This window comes from Odocoileus virginianus, chromosome 7, assembly GCF_023699985.2.
Source record: "Odocoileus virginianus isolate 20LAN1187 ecotype Illinois chromosome 7, Ovbor_1.2, whole genome shotgun sequence".
Classification (NCBI taxonomy): Eukaryota; Metazoa; Chordata; class Mammalia; order Artiodactyla; family Cervidae; genus Odocoileus; species Odocoileus virginianus.
In genome coordinates this window covers 49,933,554-49,956,013 of record NC_069680.1, presented here as the reverse complement: position 1 = coordinate 49,956,013, position 22,460 = coordinate 49,933,554, and the positions used below count along the sequence as shown (strand labels likewise).

Sequence of the window (22,460 nt, the reverse complement as noted above, 5' to 3'; positions counted from 1 at the left end):
AGCCCAGGACATTCTGGAGAGACTGTCTTCCTCCTCAGAGAACCAAAAGATGTAGGGCAATTGTTTTATTATTATTTGCTTCTGTTACTGTTGTTAAAACTGAGGCTTTGAAAAAAAAATTATTGGACAGGAAGAAAATGAATACAGCTCAGACTATTGGATTGTCAGGATGAGACAAGCCAATACAACATTCCTATGTTTAGACTATTGATTGGGCATTCTAAATCTTTCCAAGTTTAAATGTGACTACATTGGCTGACATGAGATTGATATCACCTTTTCCCTTTACTTTTCCTGCCTCTCAAAGGCCCATAAAACAAACATGCTTAACTCTTACACAGACAGGAATCCTCAGGAAAGTCTCTTTATGTAACTGTCAACTACCTTAATTCTTCTAGATTAGAGACACCAGCCAAGAGCCCTGTGGCCGTCTGTCTTTTCTGAAAGAACCAAAGACAACAAAAGGACTGCCTCAAACAGCTGTTTGCAACTTAAACATCACTCTGCCAGCACATAAAAAGGTATCTTTTAATACTGGTTTATTTTAACTTTCTTTCCCTGGTCTTGAAGAAGTAGGCCCTTGGTGTGCAATTAAGGAATGCTTTGTAACATGATTAAAGCTCTTGAAACTCAAGTTGTATTAGTCTCTTTGTGTAGATTGACTAAGTCTTGTGACTGTGGTGTCAAATTCTTATGGTTTGTATAATGGAGTCCTCTGTTTATTGCTTCTGCTGGTAGTTCATAGATTTTTTTTTTTGCTTTCAAATAATGTCACACATTAATTTGCCATGGATGTGTAGCACTTGATATTTTTTGTTGGCTTCTTTTGGTTTACTTTGCTTTCTAAAGCAGCTTGCCTTTTGTGCTCCCTATTCAGTCCTTTTCATATCCTGATATTCTTTTCCCTGCTGTCCATTATAATATTCCTTGTCTCTGCAATGCATCTTGGGACCAAAAGGAGGCAGAGTCAGATCAAGATGATGAGGTAATATGAACACTTCTGCTTTTACTCTGTCAGAGATAGACTAGAAACAGAATCTGTATAAAAGAAGGTGCAGAGGGCTGAAGTGTGGGAAACGTGCTATATTTTTGCAGATCTTAGCTTAAATGAGGTAAAGGATACATTTTTTTTTTTAAAGAATAATTTACTCTTCCACATATACAGAAGAGTACTTCAGTACATTTAACAAAATTAAAATCTGGCCAATGACTTAAAAAGAGAAACTGAAGTTTTTTAGTTTAGCATTTTTAAATGTGATAGACTGGCATGTATAAATATACATTTGTGTGTATTTTCACCTAGTATCTACTGTATAACTTTTAAGTCAAAGATGGTGATAATAATATGACATTTTATATGTTTTATGTACTATAAAATATGTGCTCAATGGCTATTGATAAATATTTGATATTCTATTAAAAGACATTTATCTTGGCCATTTTTAAGAGTATAATTGTTCAATTAAGTTTCATAAGTTATCTCCTAATATTTCTCCAAGTTATATGATCATTGGATTTTTAAAACTCACACCTCAGTAATATTAAATAGAATCAGCAGCTTTAAGATTCAGTAACATTATTTCAATAAAGCCATTAACCTGTTTGTAATCTCCTCATCTACGTTTTATGCCTATGAACATACAGAAACAATAGCAGTAATCGGAATGATAAACTTTGTGGTCCTTTTTTCTTGAGTGTACTCACAAAGAGTGAGTGTACATCTTGATGTATGTGCTTTCAGTATGAACACATTTGGGAGAATTTACTGCTCAGCATCAAAAGTCTCTGTAACGCTTGTCTTTTATTTGTAGTTCCCTGTAGTCTGCTGTGTTGGTGCTCTTATATTTTGCTAAGTGATAGTTATTTGGTTAAGATACTGGGGTGGGGCTGTAGAATCACAGTAGGGAACTAATATTTCCCTAAGAAAATCTGTTAAGAAGAAAAATAAGGATAAACAAGATATCGACATGCCATTGTACAGAATATTTCAAAATGATGAAAATGTCACAAGGAACTAGAACATAATCATTCTCTCCTTTTTCTTTTCCAGACCGAGAAAACGGATAGACGACAGAGTTTTGCATCGTTAGCTTTACGTAAGCGCTACAGCTACTTGACTGAGCCTGGAATGAGTGAGTTTCCTAACACATTTACTAATCTACGTGGATTTTTGTAAGAAGAGACATTTTTTCTATACAAAAAGAATTTTGATATCATGTGAAAGAAAACTCAATGGCAAAAGAACACTGCCTACAGGAAAATTTTATCATGAGATCTAAGTGATATTTTGTACATAGTTGGAGATACAAGGTACAAAAAGCCCCAGATCATAGCTTTAAAAGTTTTTTTTAAGCCATTAGCTTTTTTTTTTTTTTCCAGAATTAGAAACATCTATCACTTGACTTTGAAAACCCTGATTTCACTTTGGTTGCTAACTATGTTAGGAGATAATACTATACCAAGATTGGTTTAAGTCCATGCTAAAAAGAGAAAACATTTTCATACTTGTCGGATAGTATAAAAGATGATAAAGTAACTCTGGTAATTATTTCATTTGTCTTAATATTAGGTAGGTCATTCTAGCTTAGTTCTGATTCTTTTTTTCCCAGTTGGCAGGAATTAGATTTTCCTGCCTTCCTGAGGTAGCATTTGTTTACTGATTTCTACTTCCTCCCACTCTTTCTCCCTCCCTCCCTCCCTCTGCTCTTTATTAAATATCAACTCTAAGGTTGGGCTTTACTAGACCAGTTAAACCCTTTTCTTCTCTCAGTAAATGTTTTGGTTCACTGTTAACTAGCTTGCAAGTACCAAGGCATAGATTCGTCCAGTCATATTCATTCTTTTTCTCTCTTTGTCTTCCTTCTGCCTCATGGTTATCACCTCCAGTGATCACGGCCCTCATGATAAGCCTCTCCACCAACAGGAACTAAGAGTATGTTTGACTGATGTGGCATGGTGCCACTTTAACCATCAGAGGAGGATTTATGCAAACATTATTTTTAAATTAGTGAATCATTTCTGGCTGCTTCCCGTTACTCACAGTTACTTGAGTTCAAGGAGGATTGGAAATTTATTTACCAGTTAAGAACCACAACTGTTTTTTCCCATCTTTCCTGAATTCTTGTTTCTGTGGGCCAACATAACATATTAAATATGCAGCAGGAAACTACTCCACTACTTCATTCAGGTGGTCTTAGCATAATCTTCTGGAATCTATCCCCTGGAGAGCTCTTACATTCAGACACAAAACAGGGAGCATAAAAGAAAGGAAACCCAACCACACTCATGAATGTTCTTCCAGATCTCTTTTTTCCTCTAGTATAACTCTCTAAATCTTTCCAAAACCATAAGGGCTGAAATTAACTCTCAGTACTATAAAGCAGGGAAGATGTGTGTGTTTAACTAGATGTATGTATAAATTTCCTGGATAGAAGTTTTCCTTGAGATACTACTTTGCCTGAAAGCTTGGGCTTTCGTGGCATGGCTGTTTGGGACTCCCAGGCCATGTCCTTAAGCTCTGGACAGGCTCCAGCTACTTAAAGTCAGGTACCTCTGGACAGGCTCCTATCTGATTTTTGTGCCCTAAGGTGTTTATTTGGGGAATATATGAGTTGTAAGGTCAGGTGCGTGTGCTAACGTCAATTGAATTTTTCCCACTTCTGAAATGGCTGCTACTTTTCAGTTAACTTCATGAAGGTATATATAGTTTGTCTTCCTTGACTTTTGATAGAAGGAAAAGGATTCTCTTCTCTGTTTTATGAGAGGGAGCATAATGGTGGACAGAAGAATGGGAAGGAGTAAGAAAGGACTAAAAGAAAAACTAGGGAAATGTTATGACCCCTAAATTGGTATTAGAAGAGAAAGTGAAGGCAACTTTTCCCATAGTTCCCTGTCCTTTCCACCTACCCAACCCACCCAACCTCTTAAAAAAAAAAAGATTCTGGTGTGATTCAGTGCTTGACATCCAGAATTCCCTTTGTTATAAGTGAAGAGTGAAAGTCGCTCAGTTGTGTCCAACTCTTTGGACCTCCTGCCAGGCTCCTCTGTCCATGGAATTCTCCAGGCCAGAATACTGGAGTGGGTAGCCGTTTCCTTCTCTAGGGGATCTTCCCAACCCAGGGATTGAACCCAGGTCTCCCACATTGTAGGCAGATTCTTTACCATCTGAGCCACCAGGGAAGGCCTTTGTTATAAAGGGTATCACGAAATATGTATCATCAAAGCATAAAATATGTAACTAATCAGTAAATGGGCTGCTTTGTGCAAAGCATAAAACCATAGATGTGGTTCAGAAGACTTCTCTGCTTAGTGGAGCCAGACTTGAGTGGTAAAACAGAGATGCTCTGCCAGTTTCTGGTAGTTATAAAAATAAGTCCTTCCTTGAGGCATTGAACTGAGCCCAATTCACTGAGTTGAAGGAATCCCTAAACCTTCCATTTGCAGTGTGGTGTTCCCAAAAGAATTAAACAACATAATATTGAGAATTATGACTAGGAGGGGTAATGAATGGGTGAGTTTTTCCTTAGTTCTTCCACTTCTCTTTAGAATAATATGTAAGCCTAGAAAAGGATGTGTTCTGAATGTGTGAATTTAAATGTACACTAGGAATGAAAATCTTCACCCTTGTGGGAGTAGCTGCTAATCCAAGGCCTGGATGGTAGCAGTGGCAGGAGCACAGCATGAAGAGGAGCGTAAAGATGAAGCAGAGCCTCATCTCCTCTTCGAGTTTCACTCCTATTCTGAAATAGTGCTTTCTGGGAGCAAGACTGTACTCAACTTTGACATAGAACTTAACCCTTGGCAGGCATTCCAAACCTCTGTGACCAGCTTGGCTTGTGTCTTAGAACTGTAGAAATAGAGAGGACTCGGTGTGTGCTTGCCATCCCCCAGCGAGTATGTGGACTTCATCTGTATGTTTCTTGTCCCATTGCCAGAAGATGCTGGTATTAAATCCATCTTGCCTAGTGGTAGGTCTGCCTCATGGCTTCTCCAGTGTTTGGGGTGTCCATGAGTCCCATGAATATTCTGGGAAGGCACCAGAATTGGCCCCTCTGTTATTGATTAAACAAATATACAGATATATTCTGTATCCCACTGTAGATACTTAAATCTGGGGTGTTAAAAATATGACTGTGCTTTTTAAATTTCCCCCATGATACCTTTTGAGAATTAGAAGTATAATGGATTCTGAAAAATATCTGAGATAAACTATGTGCTTTTTTGTCCATAATAAAGACAAACCAGACGTGGATACATTCTGTTGCAGAGGGATTTTTTCATATGCAGTATTAAATGTTTTCATAAAAATCTCAAAAGGTACCAAGACTTCACATCTCATGGAAAAAGTGTACTCTTCTTTCTAAATGCTCTTGTGAAAGTATTTTTAAAGTTTGTACATTGTGCATAATATGGCATAAAAACTGTATTACTTCTTTGGCTCGTTTGCCATGATATATCGCGCATGAGAAAATGTTTTCAGTTGCTTTGCTTGCTTATGGTAACCATGAACCATATTTCTGGTTTTTTTCCCCCTTTGTGTGTGTGTGTATGTGTGTGTACACATGCATTCTAAAATCATTTCATATTATGTTTCTTTTTTTCTTCACCAAAAGGAATATACTGCATGGAAAAGATCAATGCAAACATTCCTTTTCTTTGTTTTTTTTTCTTTTAAAATTCTGACTCAGAAAATTTCTTGCTCTTATTGGCTTTTTATGGGTGTGAAGCATAACCGAATTGTGCATGGAAGATGCAAATTTAAAATCCAGTGGCTTCACAGTTTGCACATCAGTTGCCTGTCACTTAAAAGTTATTTTGGATTCTGCATGAAATAGGCTTGAGTGGTTTTCTAAAATAAGAGTTTTAGACATTTAATGTATAGCTATGCACATTGATATGGCTCTGAGTAGGTGGCATCTGTATCACTGAGAGGTTCAAGGAGAGGGAACATTAGAAATTACTGAAATGAGAGTTATATGGTTGTGCAGAACAAATATGTACCTATACAGGCAAAACAGAAAGGCTACTGATATTTCAAAACCAGCACATAAGAAAGTCAATAGGAAGTAAGTGAACAGTTTTCCATTGTGGTTGTTTTTCTCATTATTAATTCTTTCCTCATGTTTTTTATTTTTCATTGTTGGCCTATTGGTTGCAATGTGCTTTTCTGTCTTTCATTTCACATTGCTCTGTGTTTTATTTTTGTTTTTAACCTTGGATTAGTTGAGTCTATAGAAATTTTTTTTCCCTCTTAATTGTTCCTTTTGCCTCTTCCATTCTGAATCATGCAAACAATTGTACTTGCTTTTGTAATATTTCAAAGTTTACTGACCAATTTTTTTCTCTGGTCTCTCTGTTTCTCAACCATTTTTGTTGATTTTTGTGTTTGATTTCATTTTAAAATTTAAGAAACAGTTGAACGGAGTGCAGGAGCAACAAGATCCCTCCCCACCACTTACTCATACAAGCCATTCTTTTCTACAAGACCCTACCAGTCCTGGACCACAGCTCCGATGACAGTGCCCGGGCCGGCCAAGTCAGGCTTCACTTCCTTGTCAAGTTCTTCCTCTAATACGCCATCAGCTTCCCCATTAAAATCAATATGGTCTGTTTCGACTCCTTCGCCAATCAAATCCACATTAGGCGCATCAACTACATCTTCAGTTAAATCCATTAGTGACGTGGCATCTCCAATTAGATCCTTTCGGACAATTTCTTCACCAATAAAAACAGTGGTGTCACAGTCTCCGTACACTGTCCAGGTCCCCTCTGGCACCCTGGTCAGAGCTCCCGCAGTCACGGAGGCCTCGCCTTTAAAGGGGCTGGCGTCCACGTCTACGTTTTCCTCTCGGACCTCCCCAGTGACTACCGCGGGATCTCTCTTGGAGAGGTCGTCAATTACTATGACACCCCCTGCTTCCCCCAAATCAAACATTAATATGTATTCTTCGAGTCTGCCATTTAAGTCAATTATCACATCAGCGGCACCGCTAATATCTTCACCTCTAAAGTCAGTTGTGTCTCCAGCCAAATCAACAGCTGATGTCATTTCATCAGCTAAAGTTACAATGGCCTCTTCTCTTTCATCACCCGTGAAACAGATGCCTGGACATGCAGAGGTAGCATTAGTCAATGGATCTATTTCCCCTCTGAAATATCCATCATCTTCAGCGTTAATTAATGGATGCAAAGCCACTGCCACCTTACAGGAAAAAATCGCTACAGCTACAAACTCTGTGAGCTCTGTGGTTAATGCGGCCACTGATGCCGTTGAGAAAGTGTTCCCTTCCACTGCAGCGATGCCATTCTCCCCACTCAGGTCTTACGTTTCTCCAGCACCATCAGCTTTTCCGTCTCTAAGAGCTCCTTCTTCAAGTGCACTCTATACATCCCTTGGGTCATCAATACCTGCAACTACCTCATCGGTAACGTCATCAGTAATAACAGTGCCCGTATACTCTGTAGTCAACGTTTTGCCAGAACCATCATTAAAGAAACTTCCAGACTCTAATTCACTTACAAAATCAGCAGCAGCCTTGCTGTCGCCCATTAAAACATTGACTACGGAGACACGTCCTCAGCCCCATTTCAGTCGAACTTCATCTCCAGTTAAATCATCTTTGTTCCTTGCACCGTCTGCCCTTAAGCTGTCTACGCCATCTTCTCTATCTTCCAGTCAGGAGATATTAAAAGATGTGGCTGAAATGAAGGAGGACCTAATGCGGATGACTGCAATACTCCAAACAGATGTGCCTGAGGAGAAGCCGTTCCAGCCTGAACTCCCCAAAGAAGGGAGAATCGACGATGAAGAGCCTTTCAAAATTGTCGAGAAAGTAAAGGAAGACTTAGTGAAAGTTAGTGAAATCCTTAAAAAGGATGTCTGTGTAGATAAAGGACCACTCAAATCACCAAAGAGTGACAAAGGACACTCTCCTGAAGATGACTGGATAGAATTTAGTTCAGAAGAAATAAGAGAGGCAAGACAACAAGCTAGTGGGAGCCATTCTCCATCTCTGCCAGAGAGAGTGCAAGTCAAGGCAAAGGCCGCCTCTGAAAAGGATTACAACTTGACCAAAGTTATTGATTACCTAACAAATGATATCGGGAGTAGTTCTCTGACAAACTTAAAGTACAAGTTTGAGGATGCCAAGAAGGATGGTGAAGAGAGACAGAAACGAATTTTAAAACCAGCAATTGCCCTGCAGGAACATAAACTCAAAATGCCTCCAGCCTCCATGAGGCCTTCCACCTCTGAGAAAGAGTTATGTAAGATGGCTGATTCCTTTTTTGGAACAGATACTATTTTGGAGTCTCCAGATGACTTTTCTCAACATGACCAAGATAAAAGTCCCTTGTCTGACAGTGGCTTTGAAACAAGAAGTGAAAAAACACCTTCAGCCCCACAAAGTGCTGAAAGCACTGGCCCCAAACCACTCTTCCACGAGGTCCCCATCCCTCCAGTCATTACAGAAACAAGAACTGAAGTGGTTCATGTTATCAGGAGCTATGAGCCCTCAGCTGGAGATGCTCCCCTGTCCCAACCAGAGGAGCCCGTGTCACCCAAACCTTCACCTACTTTTATGGAACTGGAACCAAAGCCCACCACTTCTAGCATTAAAGAAAAAGTCAAAGCGTTTCAGATGAAAGCCAGTAGTGAAGATGATGACCACAATCACGTTCTGGGCAAAGGCATGCGTGTTAAGGAAGAGACTCACATCACCACAACCACCAGAATGGTTTATCACTCTCCACCAGGCAGTGAAGGTACCTCCGAGAGAATTGAAGAAACCATGTCAGTCCACGACATCATGAAAGCCTTTCAGTCCGGTCGGGACCCTTCCAAAGAACTGGCAGGTCTGTTTGAACATAAGTCGGCAGTATCTCCAGACGTTCACAAGTCTGCTGCTGAAACCTCAGCCCAGCACACAGAGAAGGACAACCAAATGAAACCCAAACTGGAGCGTATAATAGAAGTCCACATCGAAAAAGGTAACCAGGCTGAGCCCACTGAAGTCATTATTAGAGAAACCAAAAAGCATCCAGAAAAGGAAATGTATGTATATCAGAAAGACTTATCCCGGGGAGATATTAACCTAAAAGATTTTCTGCCAGAAAAACACGATGCTTTTCCTTGTTCAGAGGAACAGGGTCAGCAAGAAGAAGAAGAACTCACTGCTGAAGAGTCATTGCCTTCTTATCTGGAGTCTTCCAGAGTCAACACTCCCGTGTCCCAAGAAGAAGATAGTCGCCCCAGTTCTGCTCAGCTCATATCCGATGACTCTTATAAAACACTGAAGCTTTTGAGTCAACACTCAATAGAATACCATGACGATGAGTTGTCAGAACTAAGAGGGGAGTCTTACAGGTTTGCTGAGAAAATGCTTCTGTCAGAAAAGCTAGATGTGTCTCATTCTGATACTGAGGAATCGGTTACAGACCATGCAGGACCCCCTAGCTCAGAGTCTGATAAGCGGGCCAGAGAAAAAGTAGTCACTGCCCCCAAAAAAGAAATTCTCTCCAAAATCTATAAAGATGTGTCTGAAAATGGTGTAGGTAAAGTGTCTAAAGATGAGCATTTTGATAAAGTGACAGTGTTGCACTATTCTGGCGATGTTAGTAGTCCAAAACATGCCATGTGGATGCGCTTTACTGAGGACAGATTAGATAAGGGTAGAGAGAAGTTGATATACGAAGACAGGGTGGACAGGACTGTGAAGGAAGCTGAAGAGAAACTGACTGAAGTGTCACAGTTTTTTCGTGACAAAACTGAAAAGCTCAATGATGAACTGCAGTCCCCAGAGAAAAAGCAACGCCTTAGAAATGGCAAAGAATACTCATCCCAAAGCTCTACCAGTAGCAGCCCTGAAAAAGCACTGCTGACAGAACTGCTGGCATCCAGTGATGAGTGGGTCAAGGTGAGGCAACATGGCCGTGATGGACAAAGCATCCCCAGAGCTGATGAGAGGAATGCAGCCAGTCTGCCCAGCAGCCCAGAGGTGGTTCCTTCCCAACAGACTGAGGACAGCAAGTCCACAGAGGAGGCCAAAGGAAGTAGTTCTCAGAGCAAAGAACCAGAAGGGCCCCAAACTGGGTTTCAGCTCAAGCAATCTAAACTCAGTTCCATTAGATTAAAATTTGAACAGGGTGCTCAGGCCAAAAGTAAGGACGTTTCTCAAGAAGACAGAAAGCCAGATGGCCAATCCAGAATCCCAGTTAAAAAAATCCAGGAAAGCAAGCTACCTGTCTACCAGGTGTTTGCTCGAGAAAAACAGCAGAAGGCCACAGACCCCTCAGATGAAAGTGTCTCTGTGCAAAAAGATCTTACAGTATTAAAAGCTAAAGATGAGCATGCTGAGAGCAATGAGATGGTTGTAAATGATTTTGGTTCTGATGATGTGAAAAAACAGAGGACTGAAATGTCAAGTAAAGCGATGCCTGACTATTTTTCTGAGCAACAGGCTAAAGACTTGTCTTGTCGCATAACCACAGACTTAGCAACAAAGGGACCATGGGACAAAAAGGTCTTTAGAACGTGGGAAAGTTCTGGAGCTGCTAATAATAAGTCACAGAAGGAGAAACTTTCACATGTACTTGTTCATGATGTAAGAGAAAATCATGTTGGTCACCCTGAGAGTAAAATTGTTGACCAGAGGGATGAGTTTTTGTCTGTGACTGAGAGAGAACACAAATTGTTAACTAATGGCTCTCTCTCAGAAATTAAGGAAATGACTGTAAAATCTCCCTCCAAAAAAGTCTTATATAGGGAATATGTTGTTAAAGATGGGGAGCATCCAGGTGGCTCTCTTGACCAGCCTTCCAGGAGAAGCGAGAGCCCGGCGGTGTCGCACATCCCGGTCAGGGTTGCAGAGGAAAGGAGGACACCAGCTCCAGATATTTCCGATGGTTTTTGTGAGCAGTCGACATTTCCAAAACATGAACTGTCGCCCAAGTTATCCCAGTCAAGTATGACTAAAGAGACAGTTGAGACACAGCACTTTAATTCTATAGAAGAGGAAAAAGTAACCTATTCAGAAATCAGCAAAGTTTCAAAACACCAGAGTTATGTAGGCTTATGCCCACCTCTCGATGAAACAGAGCTCTCCCCGACCAAGTCTCCAGATTCTCTAGAGTTTAGCCCAGGAAAGGAATCGCCCTCTAGTGACGTATTCGACCACAGTCCCATTGATGGATTGGAAAAAGTTGTACCACTAGCCCAAACGGAGGGAGGGAAAGAAATAAAAACTTTACCTGTTTATGTCAGTTTTGTGCAGGTGGGAAAGCAGTATGAGAAGGAGATACAACAAGGAGGTGTAAAAAAAATCATAAGTCAGGAATGTAAGACAGTACAAGAGACCAGGGGAACCTTTTACACAACTAGACAGCAGAAGCAACCTCCTTCTCCTCAAGGTAGTCCAGAAGATGATACTCTAGAGCAAGTTTCCTTTCTAGACAGCTCTGGGAAGAGCCCTTTAACCCCAGAGACACCCAGTTCAGAGGAAGTGAGTTACGAATTTACGTCTAAGACACCAGACTCGCTTATAGCTTATATACCAGGCAAACCCAGCCCAATTCCTGAGGTTTCGGAGGAATCTGAGGAGGAGGAGCAGGCCAAATCGGCCTCCTTAAAGCTGCCTGCAGTGGAGGAGATGGCTGCAGTCGAGCATGAAATGCCTAACAACGTGAGCAAGGACTCTAACCAGAGACCCAAAACTAACAGAGTTGCCTACATTGAATTTCCCCCTCCTCCACCGCTGGATGCAGACCAGATGGAGTCGGATAAGAAACATCCTTATCTTCCTGAAAGGGAGATTGACATGATTGAAGTCAGTTTGCAAGACGAGCATGACAAGTACCAGCTGGCCGAACCGGTCATCAGGGTGCAGCCGCCCTCCCCAGTTCCTCCTGGGGCGGACATCAGTGACTCCAGTGATGACGAATCCCTTTATCAACCAGTGCCAGTCAAAAAATACACCTTCAAGTTAAAGGAGGCCGACGACGAACACAAAGAAGTGACAAAATCTAAAGCCTCTGCTGAAAAGGCTTCCACCCAGAAAGAATTAGAAATGAATGGGTCTGGAAAAGATACTGAATTCGGCCTTGGCCTTGATTCACCTCAGAATGAAGCTACCCAGAACGGGAACAATGACCAGTCCATCACAGAGTGTTCCATTGCCACCACGGCAGAGTTCTCTCATGATACGGATGCCACCGAGATCGACTCTCTGGATGGCTATGACCTGCAAGACGAAGATGATGGCTTGACTGAGAGTGATTCTAAACTCCCCAGTCAGACCCTGGAGCTGAAGAAAGACATCTGGAACACGGAAGGCATTCTGAAGCCAGCTGATCGCTCCTTTAGCCAAAGCAAACTCGAAGTTATTGAGGAGGAGGAGGGAAGGTTGGGATCAGATGAAGATAAGCCACCTCCCAAAAGTTCTTTATCTGAAAAGACTCCTGATAAGACTGATCAAAAGTCAGGGGCCCAGTTTTTCACACTAGAAGGAAGACATCCTGACAGATCAGTGTTTCCTGATACTTACTTCAGTTACAAAGTAGATGAAGAGTTTGCCACTCCTTTTAAAACGGTAGCTACCAAAGGTCTAGATTTTGACCCCTGGTCTAATAACCGAGGAGATGATGACGTGTATGACAGTAAATCACGGGAAGATGAAAATAAGCCGTTTGGTCTGGCTGTGGAAGACCGCTCTCCAGCAACCACCCCCGATACAACACCAGCCCGCACGCCAACTGATGAAAGTACCCCAACTAGTGAGCCTAACCCCTTCCCATTTCATGAAGGAAAAATGTTTGAGATGACTCGCAGTGGTGCAATTGACATGAGCAAGAGGGATTTTGTTGAAGAGAGGCTCCAATTTTTCCAGATTGGTGAGCATACTTCTGAAGGGAAGTCAGGGGACCCGGGGGAAGGGGATAAAAGTACGGTCACTGCCACACCACAGCCACAGGCAGGGGACACCACTGTAGAAACCAATCTAGAGGGAAATGTAGAGGCACCTCCAGCGGAACCCAACCCCAGCATCCCGGCCAGCGGAGAGTGTCAGGAAGGCACATCCTCTAGTGGCTCACAGGAGAAAGCAGCAGCCGCCACTAACTCCTCTAAACTTGACCCCAAGTTGCGCACGCCTATAAAAATGGGAATTTCTGCATCCACCATGACCTTGAAGAAAGAAGGCCCTGGAGAAGTGACAGATAAGACAGAAGCTGTGATGACCAGTGGTCAGGGATTAGAGAATGAACCTATAACGGTGATTTCAAATACAGCCAATAGCCACATGGGCGTTAGGCCCCAAGAAAAACATGATTTTCAAAAAGATAACTTTAATAACAACAACAATTTGGATTCTTCCACTATACAGACAGATAACATTACAAGTCATGTAGTTCTGACAGAACATTCTGCACCCACTCGTACCACAGAGAAAGCTAATCCAGTGAAAATCTCATCAGAAAAAAAGACAGGGGTACTGCAAGGACATTGTGTGAGAGAGAAGCAGAAAGTTCTTGGAGAGCAGCAAAAGACAAAGGAATCAATAGGAATTAGGCGAAAATCCAAACTTCCCATAAAGGCCACTTCACCAAAAGATCTCTTCCCACCAGATCAAATGCCAAACATTAATGTGAGTAAAATGAAGCAGGTTAGTCAGTCTGAGAAAACCAAAGGCCTTACTGCTTCTTCATGTGTAGATGTGAAGTCCAGAATTCCAGTGAAAAACACACACAGGGATAACCCAGGTTCAGTTAGAAAACCATGTGCCACACAAAAGCAAGGGCAGCCAGAGAAAGGCAAGGCCAAACAGCTTCCATCCAAGTTGCCAGTAAAGGTAAGATCCACCTGTATCACCTCCACCTCCACCACCACCACCACCACCACCACCACCACCACAGTTAAAGTCAGGAAAAGTCAGCTTAAGGAAGTATGTAAACACTCCATTGAATATTTTAAGGGAATTAGTGGTGAGACCTTAAAGCTTGTGGACCGCCTCTCTGAAGAAGACAAAAAGATGCAGTCCGAGTTGTCCGATGAGGAAGACAGTACCTCAAGAAACACGTCGTTGTCCGAGACTTCCCGGGGTGGCCCGCCTTCGGTTACAACGAGGTCTGCTAGAGATAAGAAAACAGAGGCAGCACCTTTAAAATCAAAGAGTGAAAAGGCCGGCAGTGAGAAAAGGAGCAGTAGGAGGACTGGTGAGAATGAAGGCAGTCAGGTCTCTCGAGCACTCTTTGCTCACATCCTGGAGAACGAGCATAGTTTGTAAACACTTTCCAACTTGTAGACCCTAGTGCATGAACTGTTGTGATTGCCTGTGGAGTGACTTAACCGTAGTTTCTCATTCTGTCATTGTCATCTGTGTGTGCTGTCTATATACTCTTCTTTCCTTCCTTTTAACTCAACAACACTATAGACAGCTAGGGAAGCATGCTGAAGATATTGGTGTCATTCAAGATAAGCAACTTTTTTTCAATGTGCTAGTGCATATGATTCTGTCAAAGTAAAAGCACAGATGTTGAAATGCCATCGTGGTGTTTTCACCCCCACGACACTTCTGTAGCTATTGTAAAGTAGCTAGCTTGTCAGCATGTTGAATTTCATTACATCGAGCATCCATGTAGTCTTGACATTTGGCCTGATGTAGGTGAAAATCAAGTGAGTCATGTAAAAGAGAAGTGTTCATGTAGGTGATTAGGACACATTTCAGTGTACAGTGTTAGCATCAGTCTCTCTGTAAAATCTGAGTACTGCTAAAAGCAATTTTCCAGTGTCGTGTCTTTCTTGATGATTATTTTAATTAAGAAATTGTAAATCGTAGGTCCACAGAGTCCATGTGAACGGACAGATATCAGGATGGCAATAGTAGCCGATCACCTGGGACTCAGTTGGACAGGTAAGTGTGTATACACCTGAATGAAATTTCTTAATTTGTCTTTTTCACAAGCAGTTTATTGTTTTTTTAAAGAAGGAATAAAAATGTTTTTAATCACTCATAATTCTATATACCCAGAGTTAATTACAGATAATACCTTGTATACTGTGTTTTTTTCAAAGCTTTTCTATGCATATACACTACAGAATAGAAAACTTAAATTTATTTTACCTTAAATTTGAGCACTTTCTTCACAATGCCGTTTCTGGTAACATAGGATAACCTTTTACCTAATGAAAGATTTATCTTGGGGCATAAAGGAAAATATGCCTAAAGGCTATGGTTTTTAAATAATACAAAATGTTGAAGCATGGTTTATACCCTTAGAGTAGCTCTCTTAGGCAATAGTTCAGCTAATCCATGCCTAGGTTTCACAAAGTTTAATCATTCATGAGTCATTGTCACAATTTTTATGATTTACACACATTATTTATAATATACACATATTATTTATTTACCTGAAACTTTTAAGGAGACTCAGTTTTATGCTCAAAGATTTACTTAAAAGGAAACCTTATGTCACTTTTTCCCCCAAAAATGCTTCCTTTTATTTTTAATAATTTTATTTATTTTTGGACCTTCTGGGTCTTCACTGTTGTGTGCGTTTTTCTCCAGTTGTGGCAAGCGGGGGCTGCTCTCTAGCTGGAGGGCACAAGCTTCTCGACTCCAGTGGCTTCCCTTGTTGCAAAGCACCAGCTCGAGCGGGCGTGGGCTTCAGTAGCTGCAGCTCCCAGGCTTCAGAGCACGAGCTCGGTAGTTGTGGCACACAGGCTTAGCTGCTCCAAGGCATGTGGGATCTTCCTGGATTAGGGATTCAACCTGTGTCTCCTGCATTGGCAGGCGAATTCTTTACCACTGAGCCACCAGGGAAACCCATTATATCACTGTGATAACAGAAAACAAGGATCATTTTCAATAACTATATAAACAGCAAAACAACGGATGACAGTTAAATTTTGAATTAAATTTTTCAGAAAACATATACAGATAAATGAATCTATTCAATTTACAAAAATAGTTGGATTCTGTGAAGTGAATGAAACTTTTTATAATTGGTGTGTAGAAAAGGAATATTTGGCTTGATTCCACTTCACTTAAGATGAAGATAAGGCTCTGTGTCAACTGGACAGTACTGCTTTGTATTCTGATGTTAACTGGGCCCCTCAAATCCTATTTCACATGAATCAGAGAACTTTTAAATTTTATAGGTTGTATGTATTTTTTTTTAGTGCACAGCCAAACAACATAATAGCTAAACATAAATGTTAATTACTGTCATATTTAAAGTCATCTTGCATACTATCAGGGACATACATTCTCAAGGAAGTAATTATCTGTGCTGTCAAAAGGGAGATTACAAAACTAGATCATGGCACAAAAGGTCACCTACAATTATTTTTTTTCCAATGCCCTGAATCTCACGCCACCTACCCTCTCCATTAAAAGGACTCCTCTCCTTCTGCCCAGTCCTGCCCTAAGGCACACTGCCACTGACCTAACTTAGTGGAGCTCTGGAAAAAACGGGGGGTCTGAATAATCCTTTGCAGACTATTAAGAGTTAGTAGCAATTCATCATGTATAAATATGTATGAACATAAAATTATAATATTTATATATTTTGGGTGGCTCAAACAATAAAGAATCCTCCTGCAATGCAGGAAATGCAGGTTCGATCCCTATGTTGGGAAGATCCCCTGGAAGAGGGCATGGCAACCCATTCCAGTTTTCTTGCCTGGAGAACCCCAAGGAAAGAGAGCCTGGTGGGCTACAATCAACTCAACAAAGGGTTGAACTACAGTCCATGGGGTCACAAAGAGTCAGACACGACCAAAGCGACTAAGTGTGCATGCATATTTTAACACTAGACATTATAATCTGAAAATATGCTGGAGCTAATGTTGGTTTTGTAGTATTGCTTGCCCATAACTATTAGCTTATTTTCTTTAAGCAAAACTTAGTTTGTCAGAGTAAACTTTTGGAGATGTGACATGAAAATAGAGAAGAAACATAAAGTCATAAAATTTGTAAAATTCTCAGTGACAATGTCTTTGCTCTTCACTGAGTCTCTAGACAAAGGATATGGTTTGGTCATGAGGACAATAAGGATTACTGTCCTTAAGACACAAAGAGATAAAGAACTTTAAAAAAAATTAACTTTTCTAATTTGAATTACCATATACACAATGAAGATTATTAGGAAAATTAGCATTTAGAAGGACAAAATATAAATCCATCCCTCAGAACTACTGTTAACTAGTAACAAGGTACTTTGATTTTTTTTTTTATAAAAATTTTTTGAAGATGTTTTATACACAATTTTCTTTTTATTTCTTTCTGATCTTGGTTTAATGGATAAGTAACATCCAATACACATACTTTACAATGGTGTTTTGCTGTCAGTCACAATGCACTAGTGAACCATGAAATAAATTCAGATTTTGCTTTTGTTGGTAAAAGGAAGAGAAAATGTGTATCCCATATATTAAGGCTAAGTTTTGCTCTATGAAGATGTAGTTTCATTTCTAGAAGCACCCTGTAGGCTGTGATCAGTTTGCCAGCCACTGCATTACATTAATTAACTCTTCTTTTGTTCAACGCATGCTCTGTTTTCAGTTTTTAAGTAGGACAGGCCTACAGTGGACATTCATGTATGTAAATAATTGTCTACAACCCTGTGTATTGTCACCATAGATTTCTAGAAGTGAAATCAGTTGGCCAAAGGATATAGACTTTTTTGAGCTTCTGAATACATTTTGCCAAACTGCTGAAAGGGTTCTTATGCAGTATAGAATCTTGGCCAATTCTTTTTCCATGGATTTTCCCATTTCTTACTTTTTTTAATCACTTAAGGCTAATACACATCTGACAGATTTTTTCAGTTGTACAAAAATATACACTGAAAGGTGAGTCTCCCTCTCATCTTTGACTCCCAAATTTCACTCCCCCAAGGCAGCTATTTGTATCATATGTATCCTTCCAGGGGTAACTGTCTGTATTTACAAGATTGAGTATATGGCTGTATACACTGAGGTGGACAGAAAGCTTATCTCCCTTTTATTTTTTACACAAATGGCAGTGTATCATAGACAGTGATCTGGCTTTGAGTCATCATTTAACCTCCGAGGCGGCACTGATGAAACCTGAAGGCATATAGAATAGAATATTATGTGAGAAAAAGATTTATTTCATGAATATTGCCTAGAGAAAAACCCTACTGGCTTCTCTTGTGGAATGCTTATGAATTGTGTATCCCTAACTATCTTACTGGAGATGGGCTTCTCAGGTGGCGCTAAAGAACCCACCTGCCAATGTAGGAGATGGAAAGGAAGTGGGTTCGATCCTTGGGTCAGGAAGATTCCTTGGAGAAGGGTACAGCAACCCACTCCAATATTCTTGCCTGGAGAATCCCATGGACAGAGGAGTCTGGTGGGTTACAGTCCATGGGGTCGTAAAGAGTTGCACAGGACTGAAGCGACTTAGTACACCTATCTTATATGAAGTTTGCTTCAAATTGCAGATAATAATTTAGCTAAATTAAAATAATATGTCAATATCTTCTTTGAACAGATTAAGAATCTATAAAACGATCTCCAAAGGAAATCTGATTATAACCAAGGAATTACCTCAAGAGAGATAAGTCACAGCCTGTGTATTATCACTACCTTGCTGTGAAATCAAGTATATAAAGATTAATGCCCAAGGCTGTACTTGAGTTTTACTATAGCATCCCCCCCCCTTTTTTTTGGTAGCATTTAAGCATTACTTTTATAAAATATATGTGATAAAAGTATAACATGAAATCTTAGTAACTCTTTTTCTTTTCTACAGAACTTGCAAGGGAACTGAATTTTTCAGTGGACGAAATCAATCAAATACGTGTGGAAAATCCAAATTCTTTAATTTCTCAAAGCTTCATGTTATTAAAAAAATGGGTAACCAGAGACGGAAAAAATGCTACAAGTATGCTGAAACTATATTACTTTAACTTTCAAAACTGCATATGTCTAATATTTCAGATAAGCCTGTTGTTAAGAAAACCACAGTGATCGTAAAATAATTGCAAGTCTTTTGAAGTTATACTTATTTAATTTCATGCTAACATTCTAAACCTCTGTCTTTAAGGAGCTTTTTATGAAGCAGCAGTAGGAGATTTTTGCATTTTGCCTGTCGTTCTGTGACCATCAAACATGAAAATATAATTCTAGCTGTTCAGTTATGAGATGGTGGTGGGAAACACTGTGAAGTTACTGCTATGGCCAGAAATGGATGTGCAGGAAAATAGAGAAGGATAGGACCAAATCATTTCATCCAGCCTGCTGTGATGGCAGAGAACTCTCCAGTGTTCTGGGGTTTTGTGTGGTTTAGTTTTGTTGAGGTGAGGGAAAGAGAGTGGTGCTATATTGTGACAAATGCCAACCCAAACAATGTGCAGTTATTGTAGGCTTGCCTTTTTCAGCCTGACCTTAGTAAGTTATTAAAATGCTAAGCATCAAATACAAAGGTGACCTATTTTGACAGTCTAATGGGAGGAAAGTGTTTAAAGTTTTATAAGTTCCCCTTATAACTAAAAGAATCTAGCTCTTTTGAAGCCCATCTGCTCTGCACCTTACCAAGATGGGATGAATGTTGTTGCCATCACGCACAGATTCACAAAATGCTACTTAAGACCCTAACCTCTTTCCCCAGAACTACAAGCTTTCTGAGCCCTCTGAATAGTGAATATTGCAGAGCTGGAGTAAGGAGGAACTAAAATGTCAGGAGGGTCAAGAAAGCCATGCCTTCATGTGAATATTGTGAGGATGTAAAAGAAAATAATGTAATTGGGTTTTCAACCTTTTTTTTTTTTTTTCATCCTTTTTCAGCTGATGCCTTAACTGCGGTCTTGACAAAAATTAATCGAATAGATATAGTGACTCTGCTAGAAGGACCAATATTTGATTATGGAAATATTTCAGGCACAAGAAGTTTTGCAGATGAGAACAATGTTTTCCATGACCCCGTGGATGGTAATTGAATTTAGTGTTCATATTTACTTAATATTTGGTAAAATTTGAAAGTGCGGTAGGACAAAGTAGTCATGTAAAACCAACTAAATTGTGATTTGCTTGACTAATTTCTCATTTTCACAGCTTATTCTCTGCCACAGTCTGCAAACAAACACTCTGTTAGAACAAACTTGATAAATGTCTGTTATATAAGATACAAATAATGAGGTATAAAGGCATAAGTTAACTGAAAGAGTTGGTATCTCCAGTATTTTATATAACCAAATGGAAGAGAATTTAATATCTAGAGAACATATTGATTTGTCACTTTTTACATTAACCTAAAAAACAAGAAGACTCTTCTATTCCTATATAGGTATAAATAGGTAAAATCAAATTGTGGGTTATTATACAAATTGTTAAGTAAAATGCTTAATTACTGTTTTGAGAACCACGTATTTAAGCATGTGCTGAAAGAGGCTAATATATCACTCAAAAAGCTATTTTAGTTATTTAGCATTATTTTAACTTCATAGGCTGCCATTTTTTGTTTGGCAAAAACCTTATCCATTGTGTATAATAAGGTAGCATAATTTCTAATTCAATGAGCATAGATGTTGCCAATAATATAATTCATCCTTTACATTAGCTTAATTTATATATTAATATTGTCATTTTCCTTCATTTTGTAAGTTGGGGCTTTTTTTCATCAAAGTATTAAGAAAAGTATAACAAATATGTTTTTCCAGATGTTCATCTACCTTCATAAATGGAAATTTATTCCTATAATGAATTTTGAGTAAAAAATGATTATGTGGAGGCAAGAAGAGGAGCTAGGGATATTTTTCTATTATTTCAATTTTTGAAAAATATGGTGATTATTTTCCCATTTTTAAACAGAAAAGTTAGCCAATAATAACTTACAAATCTGCATGTATGACAAAAGATCTCAAAATTCTTAGAAAGTTTCTGCGTACTAAAGTCAGTCAAAAATGTAAATTATACCTTGTTATCCCTCTAACATAAACATGTGGGTAATAATGTCAAAAGTGGTTTCTTTTTAGGTTTATAAATACAACACAACCTGGAAAAAAGGCTTTGTCTTCAAGGCTTTGTCTTATAGGTGAGACCATATATTGGTGCCCAGACTCCCTGCGCACAAGATAAAGATAGACCAGTGTTATATCAAAGGTTGAATTATTGCCAAACTACAATTTATAGACTATTTTAATATTCTTTATTGGGAAATTTAAGAAAAGTAGCTCTCATAAACAAGATCATCAGAAAACAGTGAAAGTATTCAATGGAATTGAAAGTCTCATTTAACTTTAACATTTTAGAATTAGAATATTATTAAATTTATAAGGACTTTCTGTTGCTATATCTTAATATTTTACATTCCCTATTTTTAAAATTCTCAGGGAAATTTAGGAATGTTTGTGAAGTCAACTTTATTTGTTCAGATTATAAACCTCATGTAGTCTTAGACAAATTTTCAACAACATTTTAGTTTATGGGTGACCATAACATAAAAAATGTTCACAACCTATAGCAAGTTGAATTTACAGCCAAAGCTAAATTGATAATTCTCTTGGACTAATGGAAAAATTATACTTCAGTTTTGTAGACCAATAAGTCAGAAAATGTGCCTGGTTGCCTTTTTTTCCTGTCTCTCCTCTTTGCTGAACTTTTGTGAAACTTCCTTTCCTCACCATGACCAGACCATTGTTGAATTCCCTCTCTGGTGAAGGAGAAAAATACTGCCTTAGTACACATAGCAAGGTTTAAAACACGGGACTTGCTCCCTCCTTCCCCTTTGTTAGGCTGGTTAGTAAACCTCTGTGTTTCATAGGATTGTCATGAACATTCCAAGGCTCTTTGCAAGTGGTTCTCCTCCTGTCTGTTGTGTATCATTTCTTTTTTCTCTTTATTTGATTCTTGGTTCTGAGTGGACCCCTACCACCAAGGTCACCAGGATTTCCATACGCACACGACCTTTTCATCTCTGTCACATTGTGATACCTGAAAAGTTTACATGGAGTCTTTTCTGCTTTATCTGCCTTTTAAATCCTTTTCCTAACATCTTTCTAGATTTTTTTCACAGTGCTACTGCTCTAAAATCTAGTAGTCATTTCTTTCCAAAGATTAAATTCATTTTTCTTTATTGTAAATTTTATGTGAAATAAGAGTTAAGAATTCAGTAGCATCACTCTTATGTACAGTTCTTAAAATAAGTTATAAATAATTATAAAAATTGGTTTCTTATGATTTGTTGTATTTAGTCAACCACAATGTGGATTTTGCATGTGAAGAGTATTGATAGAAAGGTATTAATTTGGCCACAGAATAAATGTATCTTACGTAATGACAGCTGACTTTATATTGGATTAAATTTGTGAATGTAAGTTACTGTATTAAAATTACCAAAATCAATGAAGACAATTTATATCTTAATTAACTAGTATTCTATTTTATTGTAGTTTGCCACTAGTCTTTTATTGCATTATATTACAAGTATTTGAACTAAACCAAT

The 22,460-nt window shown here is 39.2% G+C and overlaps 1 protein-coding gene across 3 annotated transcripts in view; it reads left to right on the top strand.

The window, feature by feature from the left end:
* Positions 1 to 22,460, top strand: part of ANK3 (ankyrin 3) — a 366,464-nt gene that overhangs the window by 308,416 nt on the left and 35,588 nt on the right. For 2 of the 3 annotated variants that reach the window (XM_070470691.1, XM_070470692.1), the window contains exons 34-40: positions 399 to 521; positions 959 to 985; positions 2,051 to 2,132; positions 6,415 to 14,205; positions 14,829 to 14,903; positions 18,771 to 18,902; positions 19,805 to 19,948. In XM_070470691.1, the coding sequence (XP_070326792.1) occupies positions 399 to 521; positions 959 to 985; positions 2,051 to 2,132; positions 6,415 to 14,205; positions 14,829 to 14,903; positions 18,771 to 18,902; positions 19,805 to 19,948 (8,374 nt within the window). The remainder of the gene's footprint in view (positions 1 to 398; positions 522 to 958; positions 986 to 2,050; positions 2,133 to 6,414; positions 14,206 to 14,828; positions 14,904 to 18,770; positions 18,903 to 19,804; positions 19,949 to 22,460) is intronic. The other variant, XM_070470693.1, reaches the window with a different exon arrangement.